The 15,744-nt window shown below is 43.2% G+C and overlaps 2 protein-coding genes across 2 annotated transcripts; both read right to left on the bottom strand.

The window, feature by feature from the left end:
- Positions 1–7,058: 7,058 nt before the first annotated feature.
- On the bottom strand, positions 7,059–7,889 carry LOC130022327 (olfactory receptor 7A10-like). Its single transcript, XM_056113075.1, has 2 exons — positions 7,538–7,889; positions 7,059–7,252 (listed from the first exon to the last, which is right to left on the bottom strand). Exons 1-2 carry the CDS (start codon positions 7,887–7,889, stop codon positions 7,059–7,061), a joined length of 546 nt encoding a protein of 181 aa, XP_055969050.1.
- A 6,679-nt stretch (positions 7,890–14,568) lies between these two features.
- On the bottom strand, positions 14,569–15,498 carry LOC130022276 (olfactory receptor 7A10-like). The gene has a single exon (XM_056113025.1). The coding sequence runs from the start codon at positions 15,496–15,498 to the stop codon at positions 14,569–14,571; it is 930 nt and encodes a 309-aa protein (XP_055969000.1).
- Between the last annotated feature and the right edge of the window lie 246 nt (positions 15,499–15,744).

Below are 15,744 nucleotides of genomic sequence, written 5' to 3'. Positions count from 1 at the left end.
TTCAAGTGCCTTATTCTCTGCTCCCCTCTTCCTCAAAACTTAATAATAAAACGTGTTATACTTGACTGCTTGTCTCCTGACCTTCTTTTCCTACAAAGGGCAAGGCTCACAGCTGACTCTTACCAGTCCTACACTTCCCCTCCATTCCCATGTTGGCAGAGGATGGTAGAGAGAAAGCTCTTGATTCCTTCTGGAGGTGGCTGCCTCTCTCCTCGCCACCTCTTATAAGTCACCCGGGACCCCAATAGCTACATAGTCAAATGTCAAGGAAAACAGTTTCTATGATGGTGGAATATTATGCAACTTTGAGAAATAGAGCTGCTCCCAAAAATACTCTAGCACTGTAGCACTGTCCTCCCAATGTTCATCAATTTGTTCGAGTGGGCCCAGTAACGTCTCCATTATGAGACTTGTTGTTACTGTGTTTGGCATATCAAATATGTCATGGGTAGCTTACCAGGCTTTGCTATGTGGGCAAGATACTCTTGGTAGCTTGCTGGGCTATCTGAGAGGGGCAGAGGAATTGAACCCGGGTCAGCCAGGTCAGCTGAGTGCAAGGCCCTACCACTGTGCTATCACTCCAGTGCTCCAGTTGTTATTGTTAAACTCCCAAAAGATACCGTGAAATTTAAGAATGGAGAGATGTGAAAAGAAATAAAAAAAATGTGTATTAGGGGCATTAGTTAGACTAATTAGGGTCATTAGTCATAAGTTAGCATGTGGGTGAACCTTTACTTTGCCTTTAAAGCAAGGGTATCTCTGTGAAAAATATTTAAGTGACTGATCAATTCTTTCAACTAAAACACACACACAGAGTAAGACCAACTCTATTGACTAAAAAATTAGTAAGATTTTATACATCCTTCCTAACATAACAGTATAAGTATAAATTAGCCAAATGGAAACAAAACACGTGAAAATTGTCACTGTCTTCAATGAATATAAGAAAAAACATAAAGGTGGTAAGAAGGTGCACTGGTTTTGGAATTGATTTTGGAATACTGAATGTAATAAATCATAAAAAAACTTTATATAAACAAAGAATAAGAAAAACTGGAGAAAAATCATTGTTCCTCCATCATACTAAACAAACTATTCAAGAGACAATTTATAGGAAAAATAGACATGTGTCTCAAGTATACAGGTATGTTTAGTCACACAAGATATGAAACAGCTAGAAAACAAAGCTTATTAGCACGTTCCTTTCCACATACATACTTTTTTTTCAGGAATATCTTCATGAGTGGACACCATAGTATCAACTGACTGTTGTTGCACATCTGTTCACACATTTCTTTGTGTGTGTGTGTGTGTGTATGTGTGTGTGTGGCACCCAGTGATGCTCAGGGTTAACCCTAGCTCTGCACTCAGGAATTACTCCTGGCGGTGCTCAGGCGACCATATGGGATGCTGGGAATCGAACCTGGGTAGACTATGCAAGGTAAATGCTCTCCCTGCTGTACTATCACTCCGGCCCACGTTCACACATTTCTTTATCTAAGTCTTTCTCGTGTATAGGCAAACAAAGTCAAGTGCACTGTATCACGATGTAAAGTAAAGTAAAGTAAAGGCCCTCCCGTTGATCATCGATTTGCTCGAGCGGGCCCAGTAACGTCTCCATTGGAGACTTTGTTGTTACTGTGTTTGGCATATCGAATACGTCACAGGGAGCTTGCCAGGCTCTGCCGTGTGGGCGAGATACTCTCGGTAGCTTGCCGGGCTCTCCGAGAGGGGCGGAGGAATCGAACTTGGGTCGGCCATGTTGGCTGCGTGCAAGGCAAACGCCCTACCGCTGTGCTATCGCTCCAGCCCACTGTATCACGATAATAACAGAAATGTGTCCACAAGATGAGTTCAAAAAATATGGTGGTGCTGTGTGACACATGCATTCAGTGGCCGAGAGATGCTTCCCATCCTACCCAGGACTCCCCAGCAGAGAGACAGCGAAATGGGGGACGACAGCCTGATGGTGAAAATGGCCCATTTCATGCAGACCTGCTAACATAATTGTAGAACATCTGAAGGGGTTCGAGGAATAGGACCACATGTCTGTGTAATTTACAGAGGTAAAACATTCCGGCAGGGAGATAAACTCAAGGAGATGCTCTGTCTCTCAGGGACATCTACATTGCTTTTCTCTTTCCTTCTAGTCATATATATCAAACAACTAAGTCAAACAATCAAACATTTTAGTCTATTTTTATCAATACTTGCACTCGTTTGGATAAACATAGTAAGGTAAGTAAAGGTAAAGGCCCTCCCGTTGTTCGTCGATTTGCTCGAGTGGGCCCAGTAATGTCTCCATTGGAGACTTTGTTGTTACTGTGTTTGGCATATCGAATACGTCACGGGGAGCTTGCCAGGCTCTGCCGTGCGGGCGAGATACTCTCGGTAGCCTGCCCGGCTCTCCGAGAGGGGTGGAGGAATCGAACTCGGGTTGGCCATGTTGGCTGCGTGCAAGGCAAACGCCCTACCGCTATGCTATCACTCCAGCCCTATAAACATAGTAAGAGACAAAGATCCCAAAACTTATTTCTCTTGGCTCATAGTTCTCTAGAAGCAAGCAAGACTTTTACCGTAAATCCCAGACTAAGTCTCCTCAGGCCAGTTCAGCTTGTCCTTTCCCATGTGGGTCCTGTCTCTTAAGTCATAATATCTTGCACCAAAACCATGCATTGATGTGGTTTCTAGACTGTCCCATTTCGATGCCAGGGTAGTTAGCCACTCTTTCGGGTCCATCCCCGCCCCATGGCGGGACCTCAATTTTGGGGTGTTAGGAGCTACAAAAACTGAAGCCTGAGTCAAGTACTTATGATGGATGCCCAATGATGGAGTCAATCAAATATTGGGAGCACAGTATTAACAGTCTTCCTGTGTTTAAGCAAAGAACAACATTGCTCTATAGTAAAATATGAAATGCAACAATGCAACAGCTACGTGTACCTAGGTCGAGAAGTCAACATGACAAATGACCTGGCACCTGAGCTGCTTAGGAGGAAGAGAGCGGCTTGGAACACCTTCAAGAACATCGAAGAAATAGCTAAGAGGACGAAGTACCTCCGGCTCCGGGCACTTCTCTTTGATTCCACTGTTCTTCCTGCATTAACATATGCCTCAGAGACCTGGGCCCTACGCAAACAGGATGAGAACGCTATTCAGGTCTCCCAAAGAAGAATTGAAAGAGCTATGCTTGGAATATCAAGTTTCACTCAAATGAGAGAAAGAATCCGGAGTTCCGACAGATGGGCTGGTCACGTAATGAGATTTGAAGACGACCACTGGACTAGAGCTGTTACCGACTGGATTCCACGGGATGTCAAAAGACCGTGTGGCTGCCCACCTACCAGATGGTCAGACTTCTTCATCAAGATCATGAACGATCAGTTTGAGGCTCTTCAGGTTCCCAAGAGCGAACAGATGCCATTGGGCTACACTAGCACGCGACCGGGACAAATGGAGACGTTACTGGCGCCCGCTCGAGCAAATCGACGACTAACGGGAAGTTAAGTGATTAAGTGAAAATAAAAAGGCTTTAGGGGTAATAGAAAATACCTACAAATACAAAATCCAGAATGACCAGAAAGTTTTGACTTATAAGTAACCAAGATTGACTTGGGGAACTATGACAATGAGATGTAAATCACAAGGAAAGATTAAAGATAAACTTGGGATTAGGGATACTCGAAAGAGCACTGTAAGTTTCTCTGGGAGGAGAAAAAAGGGGAAATTCGCTGAAGAAGCCTATAACACTTAAGGTTAATATCCAACACACATGATAGCCCTGAACATCATCTGTAATATTTACACACTTCAATGAAATTTAAAGATCTTTGGACTTGACTTGTACTTTTACTGGAAAATCACAAGCCTCCACTCTCCACTTCCTCTTCTACTTCCCCCTCTATTACTACCATGTAATTTTCAGAATTGACCCTTGAAAGGCTTTTAAATAATACTTATCTTTGGTATTATAAATAATACATAACTTATGTATGAATCAAAGAATTGGCCCTAAAACTCTTGGACTGACATCTGGCCTAGGCTGGTCATTCTTAGGTTATTCTCAGGTAGACTCCCTGAACTTTTCTTCTCTCTGACCTTTTGCTGAGGGCACATGACATATGAACTTACCTGGGTGGGGTGTCTGGGAGGGGGACCCCTGAGTGTTTCCAAACTCCTTCCGGGGAAGTTTCTTCTGGAGACTGAAACCCAGAAAAAGACAGCAGGAAGGAGGGAAGCTTGGGGCCCCAGAAAAACTCAGGACTTGGAGATCAACAACCGTGTCCACCATATACCCCAGAGTGAACAAGCCAAGGGACTCTACGAGGAGATATTTACAGCTCCCTGTGTTTGCTCATTAAGCCCTGTTTACTCCCTCACTCCAACCCCTGAGAACATGACCGCCCCGTGGGACACAGGTCTGGACACAGGAATGGAAGTTTCCAGATTTCCTGGAGTTCTTTTGAATAAACACCAGATGTTCATGGTTCACCTGGTGTTTATTCACACTTGACAACCCCACCCTTGCATCTTCTGACTTGCAGATACTTACCACCCCACATCTTAAGCCAAAGCCAAATTACAGTTTCCAAGAGCCAACAGTGGAAAATCAGGCTTGGCTAAATTCCCTGCATTTTCCAAGTCTTGATAGAAATGGGACTTAACCTATGAGATCTCTGGAGAATTCTACGGCCCAGGATAAACAAAGAGAATTGTGCTACTTTGATGAAAAACCTTGAATATCACAAAAGTCAGGCCACACTTTCGTCAAATCAATGAGGAGTTTCACATTTATATTAGAAGTGGAGAATATAAAGTAACAAAATAGGAGACTAAAATCCTAGAATAGTCGAGATAAGTTACAGGAGGTTTACTCCATGGCTTGAAGGCCATCTGCACATGCTAGGGGAAAGGGCAGCTCAGACAGAGAAGGGACCACCAAGTAAAGGGTGTTGGGAGGATCCTCCCAGAATGGGAGATGCATGCTGAAAGTAGACTATGGACCGAACATGTTTGCCACTCAATGCCTCTTTTGCAAACCTCAGCAACCAAAGGGAGAGAGAGAACAAAAGGGAACGTCCTGCCACAGATGTGGAATGGGATGGGGGTATGTGAGGGGTGAGAGGGATACTGGGATCATTGGTGGTGGAGAATGGGCACTGGTGGAGGGATGGGTACTCTATCATTGTCTAACTGAAACCCAAGTACAAAAACTTGTAAGGTCAACAACTGTACCTCATGGTGTTTCACTAATAATAAAAAAAAGAAGTGGAGAGCCGTCACTTAAAGAGTCAATAAGAGGAGGAATTTTTTTTCATTTTAGAAAAGAATTAGCGAGGTTGACAAACACACTTAGCATGACTCATGAAGAAAAGATAAAAACTCAGATAAGGTGTACCAGAGATAGAAAGTGGAATACATATTTCAGGAGGAGAAGAGATTCTAAGCCATTATTATGACTACATTTATGTCTCTAATATGGGGGATCTGCAAGCTCAATCAGGAGGTTGCAGGAAGCCCAAACAGCCCAATCAGGAGAAAGGGAATTGTTACTGTGTAAAAATTCCCACACACTCACAAAAATAAAAATATAATAGAATCCAGATCTGAACAGGTTCACTAATAAATTGTATCAAAGCATCAAGAAAAACCTACTACCTAAAGTCCTTAAACTTGTCTAAAAATAAGTCAAGATAAAGTAATCGAAAACATCCACATTTGGGGGCGATAGCACAGCAGATAGTGCATTTGCCTTGCACACGGCGGACCCGGGTTTAATTTCCAGCATCCCATATGGTCCCCCGAGCACTGGCAGGAGTAGTTCCTGAGTGCATGAGCCAGGAGTAACCCCTGAGCATCGCCGGGTATGACCCAAAAAGAAAAAAAAAACATCCACATTGGAAAACAAATAGAAGTTTTTGTTTAACTATTAACAGGTGACCTGATAGTATATATTATCTCTAAGTGACATTTAGTTATCTGCCCAAAGTTATAAGAGAGGGAAGGGATGGGCATTGATGAAATTCCTCAGGATGCTCAAGAGTCTCTGGGAGGGCCCATTCCCCAGTTTCCTGAGCTCCACTGAGGAGATCTCACACACACACACACCCACACACACCAAAAAAATTCACAGAAATATAAAATGCAGTTTGCAATTATGTTTCACCACATTTGATTTTTCTCTGGGCTGGAATGATACCACAGCAGGTAGGGCGTTTGCCTTGCACACAGCCAACATGGTCGACCCGAGTTCTATTCCTCCGCCCTTCTCGGAGAGCCCGGCAAGCTACCGAGAGTATCTTGCCCGCACGGCAGAGCCTGGCAAGCTACCTGTGATGTATTCAATATGCCAAACACAGTAACAACAAGTCTCATGATGGAGATGTTACTGGGCCCGCTTGAGCAAATCGATGAACAACGGGAGGACCGTGATCCGTGATGAAACTTTTATGAAACCACAATGGTCCCCTTTTCTTTAGTAGTATTATACTTTGGGGTGACACTCTCAGTAAATCTCCTTACCCTAATAAGCATGGTAAGATTTTGACCTTTGAGAATCAGACGCTGTTTTAGGAATTCCCTGTAGTTCATAATATAAGTGAGGATTTCCAAATATTTCAGACCCGAGGCTGGGGATCTATTTGAGAGAGTCAGCACAGCCCAGGGAAAAAGCCTTCCATATCAAAGAAAGGAGAAAGCTGAATGAAGTTTGTCATACAGATTGCCAAAGGAGGTTGCAATAAAAGAAATGGAAACTTCAGAAATCAATAAATGTCTCAGGGGGACAGGAGCAATAGTACAGCGGGTAGGGTGTTTGTCTTGCTCGTGGCCAACCCGGGTTCGATTCCCAGCATCCCATATGATCCCCTCAGTACCGCCAGGAGTAATTCCTGAGTGCAAAGCCAGGAGTTAACACCTGTGCATCATTGGGTGTGACCCAAACAGTCAAAAAAAAATTTCAAGTTCCATATTCCTCTTTGAGAGATATCTCAGGGCTGGGTTCTTATGATTTGGTCCAGAAATGACATGCATTTTCCCATCTTAGGATACTTGCCCTGTTACTTTTTCTTCCCAATCAGATTTGCCAGAGCGCCCTTGATGTCCTTATTTCTGAGGCTGTAGATGAAGGGGTTCAGCATGGGGGTGACCACTGTGTACATCACGGAGGCAAGTGCCAGGGACTGTGAGTTCTGGGTCACAGCAGAGCTCAAATACACACCTAGTATCGTACCATAAAATAAACAGACCACGGACAGGTGAGACGCACATGTGGAAAATGCTTTATGTTTGCCCTGAGCGGATGAAATTCTGCGTATGGCGAAAACTATTTTACAGTAGGAGTAAAGGATCCCAGCAAATGCCCCACAGCCCAGAAGACCAGCTGACAAATAGATCACTAAATCATTAACGAAAGTGTCAGAGCAGGCAAGATGGACCACCTGGTTGAGCTCACAGAAGAAGTGAGGGATCTCCACGTCTCTGCAGAAGGACAGACGTAACACCATTAAGATTTCTAACAAGGAATCCAGAGCACCAATGAGAAAGGAAGCCAGAAGCAGCAGCCCACAGAGCCGGGGGTTCATGATAACCGTGTAGTGCAGGGGGTGGCAGATGGCCACATAGCGGTCATAGGCCATCACGGTCAGGAGAAAGTTGTCCAGTGCTACAAAGATTAGGAAGAAATACATCTGGGTGAGGCAGCCCTCGTAGGTGATGGCTTTGCTGTGTGTCTGGATGTTCACCAGCATCTTGGGGACGGTGGTGGAGGTGAAGCAGATGTCCACGAAGGACAGGTTGGACAGGAAGAAGTACATGGGCGTGTGGAGGTGGGGGTCTGAGCTGACGGCCAGGATGATGAGCAGGTTCCCCAGGACGGTGATCAGGTACATGGATAGGAAAAGCACAAAGATGAGGGATTGAACCTTCGGTTCCTCAGAAAATCCCAGAAGAAGAAATTCTCTATTTCCCGTCACGTTCTCAGATTCCATGGAGTGGAAAAACCTACAAGGAAAGAACATGATTATTTCCCACATACATAGCATTACTTACATTTTTTTGAGGTAATGTTAGATTACAAACGTTATTTGTTTTAGAGTCAAAATTTCACTCCGTAAGATGTATGAGCTTCTCCTTATATTCAAACTCGAGAAATTAACTTGAGTATCTTATGAATATACCTTGTTTCTCTAGGAATCCTTTTTCAGCATTTCCATATACATCTATGCAAATATTTGCCTGGTATTTTCAGCATTTCATAAGATAACATTCATTATAGCATTTGAATTGCAATTTTTTAAATATAAATGTTAAATTTGACATTCTTTATGTTACCCTCCATAGCACAGCGGGTAGGGCGTTCGCCTTACACGCAGCCGACATGGCCGACCCGAGTTCGATTCCTCCGCCCCTCTCGGAGAGCCCGGCAAGCTACCGAGAGTATTCGATATGCCAGACACAGTAACAACAAAGTCTCCAATGGAGACGTTACTGGGCCCGCTCGAGCAAATCGACGATCAACGGGAGGGCCTTTACCTTTACCTTTACCCTCCATATATTCATTGGGAAAAATGTGCATTTTTTAATACCATAGTCCTTTATTTATTTTTTTTATCAGCTCACCATGAGATACAGAGTTAAAAGTTTTTCATGATTGAGTTTCAGTCACACAAATTGCAATTTCTCAGGAATGTGATAAATGCTAAATAAATACTGATTTAAATACTAAATATGATGATATTAGAGGTTCTGTATAGGGCACATGTCTAAACACTCCAAAAATCTAAGCAGAGAGGGATTGTGATTAAGAGGAGAAGTTTTAAAGCAGAACATATACAATGAATGTTATTTTTTTTGTTTGTTATTTTTGGTAACCGGTGATAGGGGTCACCCCTTCCTCTATACTCAGGAACTACTCCTCATGATTCTTGGGGCACCACATGGGATGCCAGGGATCAAACCCAGTTCAACTGGCAAGAGAAGCACATTACCAGTGAGAAAATGATATATTGTAAATACTGCTGAAGTACCTGTAATAATAAGTAAAAAAGTTGTAATAAAAATCTTCATGGAATCAGATTACCTTCTTTTTAAAGAAAGGATTTTCAGGTGAAGAAAATCAAATGACAGGTCAATGATTCGGATTAAACAACACACACATACATACGCAAAAGGGGTCATAATAGACCCATGTAATCAAGAAAGTCTTACACATTTTCCATAATACAGTTTGGCATGCATAAATGAACTAAAGAAAAACAACCTAATGCCAAAAAAACTATAATTATGTGGAAATATTGTAATAAATCTCACTGTGCTCACACCCTATACAAGCAGAGTATCCCATGGACAATGAACACACAAATCTCACATCCACCAGGCCGGCAGATGTGCCGTCACATAGGGAATGAACAGCCCTTCCTCTGATATGTCATTGTCTTGAACATGAATCCACAGGGAGAAAGAGAGGGTGTCATATATGAACAACTTCCTCCTGTTTCAAGCTCTTGCTCTTCAAACAATCCTTTACCTGAGTCTATCTCACAGGTAAACAAACCCAAACGTGCAACATCTGCGTAATAACACAGAGATGCATTCACTATACGACGTCTGCAACCAACACAGACCTCGTAGACTTCCATTCATTGCTGCTATTTTTACTTTCCGTGAAAGAGTTTCTTTTATTTCATTTGATTTGACTTCAGGGTATTTATTTTGTTTGTTTGTTTGTTTAGGGTCAACCAGCAGTATTCAGGTTTACTCCTGGCTCTCAGCTCAGGAATCATTACTCAAAGTACTCAGAGGACCCTGTGGGGTGACAGGGATTGAATCTGAGTCGATCCATGTAAATCAAGCATCCTACATGATGGGCCAACCCCTATTTATTATTATTAATAATGTTAGTGGGGCCACTCGAGCAAATCGATGAACAACGGAAGGACAGTGCTACAATGCAGTGTTACTACTACTACTACTATTATTATTATTATTATTATTATTATAAAGGTTTATTGGAAAGGAACAGTAAAGAAACTCCCCAGTCAATGTATTTTAGTTCATCTATCAGTTTAGAGGCTACACCTAGGACTTCAGGGAGGCACTCCTGGTTCAGTGCTCGGGGTCACCCCCAACCTAGTCCACTGTAAATCTCTTCCATCTTCTGCGTTTCTCTCAGTCACTCTACTTTCACTGCCTACACAGTTACTCATAGCGTACCTTTGGGGTCACCCTAAGTAATACATCAACGTAGATTAGTCAAGTCATCATACAAAGCAACAACAAAGGCCATGAACTGTTCATTCTGGCATCCTTCCAAGGCAGGCAGTGTTCTCACCTTTTATTCTTTTATTCTCTCACACGTTTCCCTGCATCATTTACACCACTCGCATTTATTGCATCACTGCAGTGTTTACTCACCTGAGTGGGGCTGCAGGGAAAAACGCGAGTGGAAACCCAAATTGCTCCCTAGGTGCTTAAGGATGGAGGTGGGAGCAGGATGGGCCAGCAGGAAGGATGCAAACTGCAAACCTGGCTTCTCCCAACACACTCACAATTCCACAGCTGCAATCCTGTCCTGAGCAACCCAGGCTGACCCAACTGAAGAGCTGAGCAGAGCAGGAGATATTTACAGCCTCCCCAAGTCTGCTCATTAATCCCCGCTTCATTCCTGACTTGACCTCTGAGACACCACTTCCCTATGGGAGGCTGGTCTGGGCAGGATGGAAATTTCCCGCAGGTAGGGGCTATTCTAGGAGGTCTTGTTAGAAGTCAGGTGTATGGAATTCTCAGGGCTGTCCCTTGAGTCTCCTGATTGACATAGATGACACCTCCCATTTCTTGGTATCAAACCCCTGGGATCAGTAGAAGTGTCATACATCTATCTGCTTTGTTTTTTCAGAAAACCAAATTTCAGTTTCTTGATACATTCATTAGACTTAACATGAACAGATATTTGGCATTAAAATCCAGCTTCATCAGAGAAAACCTAAATTATGTGGCAGGGTTTGTCCACCATGTGCTGATAGGGAGAATCCTCCATCCTGTCCATGTTCATGAGCTCTTGATAAAGAAGAGGTATCGGGAAATTAGCAGGGCTGTTGCACCCCGAGTTCTCCCAAACTCAATGAGGGCCACCTAAGCCAAATAGGAGAGATGGACAAACAGCTCAATTTTAGACAATGGATGCTGCTAGCAAACAGAGAATCCCTGATTAAAAAGACTAGATCACTCTCAGTTAAAGATGCTATTCATGGCTTATCACCCTCTGGACACATGGAAATATCTGAGTCTTTGTTCCAACTTGTATGTTAACTCTTAAAGAATGATCCCATGATGACCCTGTGATGGGCCCTGGGAGGATGGTGACTCTTAGCTGTTGGATGCCCTCTGGTACAGATCCCCATCCATTTCGGTGATGTTGTCCTGCTGATTACATCTGGGGGCTCTCCTTGAGGTGAGAGATCTTTGGAGATATTGCTCAGAGGCAAAGAACAGTGCCAAAGAGTGAGTGCCCCCCCCATCATTTATAATCATTGCTTCTCTATTATGAGAGGTTAGGCTTGACTCTGGTGTACTGCTTTTGCTAGGCCGTTCTGTTGAGTTCCCTGCCACCCTTTTGTCTCACCCATTGAGGTGCTTCCATGGCTTCTGGCCTCCCCGGGGCTCCTTATCCTTTAGCACAGGCCCCTGTGCTAAACTTCACTCAGTTAAACTTCACTGTGCTGTGCTTCCCTGCATTGATTCCCAGTCTATCAAAATCCCCCCACTCTCTGGCAGTTACTCTCCCCTATATCTGGTCTGCGGAATTGGGAATAAAGGTTCTTGGTGATTGTCTGGTGATCATTCTGCAACCCATCAATGGTGGGCGAGGAAAGTCTATCAGTCTCAAATGACCAGGTTTACCCAGGACCCCTGTTTCTGAGTTTAGATAATCAACTAATATGTTAAGCCAAAATATCCCTTTCAAGGGGCTTCCCAGGAGAGCTTGCTGGACAGTCACATGGAAATATCTGAGTCTTTAAATATCTGAGCTTGCTGAAATGAAAGGGGGCTTTCATTTCTGAGCCCTCTAGTGAGTTGAAGATGTTGGGAATGGATTAATAAAGCAGAAGACAGGATGGGGAGTTTATACACCTTTTATGCCCAGAATGCTGGTGCCCTGAGGTGGAAGGCTGCCCCCATGGGGGTCCTATAACTGCTCTACCTCTGCTCTCCCTCCCTGAAAAAACTCCCTTTGAGAAAGACCATTACAAAGTTGCTTGTCCTGGAAGACTCAGGCACTTGAATGTGTAAAAGTCTAGCCCAGGGAGATTAAGATGGATATTTGACAAAAGAATGTTGTTATTCTACTTCTGATGATTACTGGCTCTTATCAATAAATACTATACCTGGAGGTCAGTTGAAGCTTACAGTCTATGAGTCTATGAGTCCCTAAGGCCCTTGTCGCTCCCCCCCACACACACACCTCTCTCTCTCTTTCATTTCTGGGGGCTGGTCCCTAACAGAACTTTGTAGTAAGCAGTTGCCACATGTCTTAGAGTTTGCATGATGTTGTGTACTCAGAAACTTTTAGTCTTCGAGAAAACCAGAGATAGGTCTCCAAGAACAAGGAAAAGAATCCCATTTGCCAATCTTGTTGATAGTTTGGAGCAGAAATAGTGACTCTGGTTGACACCATAGACAGAGCAAATAAGATCCAGGATCCAGGAAATTAGATCCATGACTCTGAGACAGGATGTGTACACATCAGGAAACAGAGTGAGTTCAATAAAACAGACATGGACCTGTATGTATAATTTTCCCCCAAATGTAAAAATATGGTATCAAATTTTCCTTTATTATAAAATCATAAAAAGTCCCCTGTTGTGAAATATATGTCTTTCTTTAGTTTTATTACACCATGTCACTAGACTTTTAGAAACACCGTTCACCCATTTGTCAAGTGAGTGTGTTGGTCTTTTAAGAAAAAATTGTTCTGAGCTTGAGCAATAGCACAGCAGGTAGGGCGTTTGCCTTGCACATGGCCAACCCTGGTTTGATTCCCAGCATCCAATATGGTCACCCGGCACAGTCAAAACTAATTCCTGAGCGCAGAGCCAGGAGTAATCCCTGTGCATCACTGGATGTAACCCAAAAAGGAAAAAAAAACAGAAAGTGTTCTTAGATGATTGGTTAAAGTAACTTGCTACTTCTAAACAATGGAGTACTATTCAGCTGTTAGGAAAGATGAAGTCATGAAATTTGCTTATAAGTGGATGGTCCTGGAGAGTATCATGCTAAGTAAATTAAATAAGGAAGAAATGGACAGATATAGAATGACTGCATTCGTGTGTGGCATACAAAATTTTATAATATGAGACTAACACCCAGGGAAAGTAGAGACAAGGGCCAGATGATTGCTCCATAATTGGAAGCCTGCCTTATGCATAGAGGGGAAGGCAGCTAGGATAGAAATGGGATCACTAAGTCAATAATGGTTGGAGGGATTGTTTGGAATGAGAGATGTGTGCTGAAAGTAGATAAAGGACGAAACACGATGGCTTCTCAATATCTGTATTGCAAACCATAATGTCCCAAAGTAGAGAGAGAGTAAGAAGGAAATTGTCTGCCACAGAGGCAGGGGAGGGTTGGGAAGGGGGGTAATACATTGGTGTTGGAGAATGGGCACTGGTAGAGGAATGCATGTTCGATTGTTGTATGACAGAAACTCAAATATGAAAGCTTTATAAGTGTAGTTCATGGTGATTCAATAAAAATAATATAAATTAGAAGAAAAAAGAATAAAGTGTTTTGAACAAATCCATGTGTGGGCCATAGAGAAAGTACAGCAAGTAGGGTTTCCTTGCATGTGGCCGACCCAGGATTGATTCCTAGAACTCTATATGATCCCCTGAGTCTGTCAGGACTGGACCCTCAGTGAAAAGCCAGGAGAAAACCTGAGCACGGCCAGGGGTGCCCCATTCCTGCCCCCCAAAAACTCCATGTTGTCAGAGTTAAATGGTAATTCCTAATATTTCATTTTTTAAAAAGTATGGACTATATTTGAGAGCTAAGAATAGATCAGGGAAAATAGATTTCTACTGCAAAGAAAGCAGAAAGTGGATAAAAAATTTATACAGTTATAAAGAGAAGATAATATTTTATTAACAAAAAGGAAACTCAGAAATAATAAAATTAGCCTGTTTACAGTCCACACTGATTTTTCAAGTAAAGAATTTTTCTTACATGCCCAGATATAAAAAGAAAGAAAGAAAACTCAGTCTCTCTCTCTGCCTTATAATTTAAAAGAATTATTTTGAAATTTAGGCACCAGGTTTGCAAAGCCACCAACAATAGACTTTCAGGCACACAATGTTCCACGTCCAAGACCAACCTTTGTCAGGGTCCCACACTAATGCCCCAGATCCCTTCCCAACTTCTACACCTCAGCTTTTTAATAGTCACATTTTAAAGTTGAATACTTGTCTTTTGGGTCCCATGCTTATACTCTGGAAATAACACACCACAATATCTTATTATCAGTTATTGAGTCCTGAAATGATGCAGTTCACCAGAATAGGGACAAGTGCCATTTCACTGTTTCTTCCCAAAGAGACGTGTCAGAGCACCCTTGATGTCTTTGTTCCTGAGGCTGTAGATGAAGGGGTTCAGCATGGGGGTGGCCACTGTGTAAGCCACAGAGGCGACTGCAATGCTCTGTGAGTTCTCTGTCACAGCAGTGCTCAGGTACACACCTAGGACTGTGCCATAAAACAAGGAGACCACAAAGAGGTGAGATGCGCAGGTGGAAAAGGCTTTAAATTTCCCCTGAGCTGAGGAGATTCTGCGGATGCAGGACACGATCTTACAGTAGGAGTAAAGGATCCCAGTGAAGGCGCCACCCCCAAAGAGCACAGCTGACAAATACATCATCAAGTTACTAAAAAAAGTATCGGAACAAGCTAGGTGAACCATTTGATTGATTTCACAGAAAAAGTGATGGATTTCCACGTGTGCACAGAAGGACAGTGGTAGCACCATGAGGATTTGTAACAAGGAATCCAGGACACTCAAGGTCCAGCACATCAGAAGCAGCTGCCCACAGAGCCGGGGGTTCATGATGACCATGTAATGCAGGGGTTGGCAGATGGCCACATAGCGGTCAATGGCCATCACAGCCAGGAGAAAGTTGTCCAATGCTGCAAAGATTAGGAAGAAATACATCTGGGTGAAGCAGCCCGCATAGCTGATGGCTTTGCTGTGTGTCTGGTTGTTCACCAGCATCTGGGGGACGGTGGTGGAGGTGAAGCAGACGTCCACAAAGGACAGGTTGGACAAGAAGAAGTACATGGGTGTGTGGAGGTGGGGGTCTGAGCTGACGGCCATGATGATGAGCAGGTTCCCCAAGACGGTGATCAGGTACATGGACAGGAAAAGCACAAAGATGAGGGACTGAACTTCCGGTTCCTCAGAAAATCCTAGAAGAAGAAAATCTCTGTTTCCTGTCACGTTCTCAGACTCCATGGACCAGTAGGGCCTACAAGGAAAGAACACGATTATTTCCCACATAAACAGATTACATGCACAATCTTAATTTTTTATTGCGGTAGTGTTAGAGTACAATTGTTATTAGTTTTACAAGCTTATAAAACATATAAGCTTCTCAGCAGCAAGGTCAAAGAAGGAAATTACATATAAAGGAGCACCCCATAGATTTACAGCAGACCTATCAGAGGAAACCCACCTAGCCCAAAGACAATGGTACGATAT

Source organism: Sorex fumeus, unplaced genomic scaffold (genome assembly GCF_029834395.1).
Source record: "Sorex fumeus unplaced genomic scaffold, SorFum_2.1 ptg000019l, whole genome shotgun sequence".
NCBI lineage: Eukaryota > Metazoa > Chordata > Mammalia > Eulipotyphla > Soricidae > Sorex > Sorex fumeus.
The sequence above is the reverse complement of the archived record's forward strand: the minus strand, read 5'-3'. Positions and strand labels throughout refer to the sequence as shown.

Excerpts from the sequence above, each read along its gene's own strand:
- LOC130022327 (XM_056113075.1), bottom strand. The coding sequence starts at position 7,889 with ATGTACCTGATCACCGTCCTGGGGAACCTGCTCATCATCCTGGCCGTC. Across the intron at positions 7,253-7,537 it reads GCTTCTGGCTTCCTTTCTCA|CCGTGGTCTGTTTATTTTAT; the intron begins TTGGTGCTCTGG and ends CGTCTCACCTGT.
- LOC130022276 (XM_056113025.1), bottom strand. The coding sequence starts at position 15,498 with ATGGAGTCTGAGAACGTGACAGGAAACAGAGATTTTCTTCTTCTAGGA.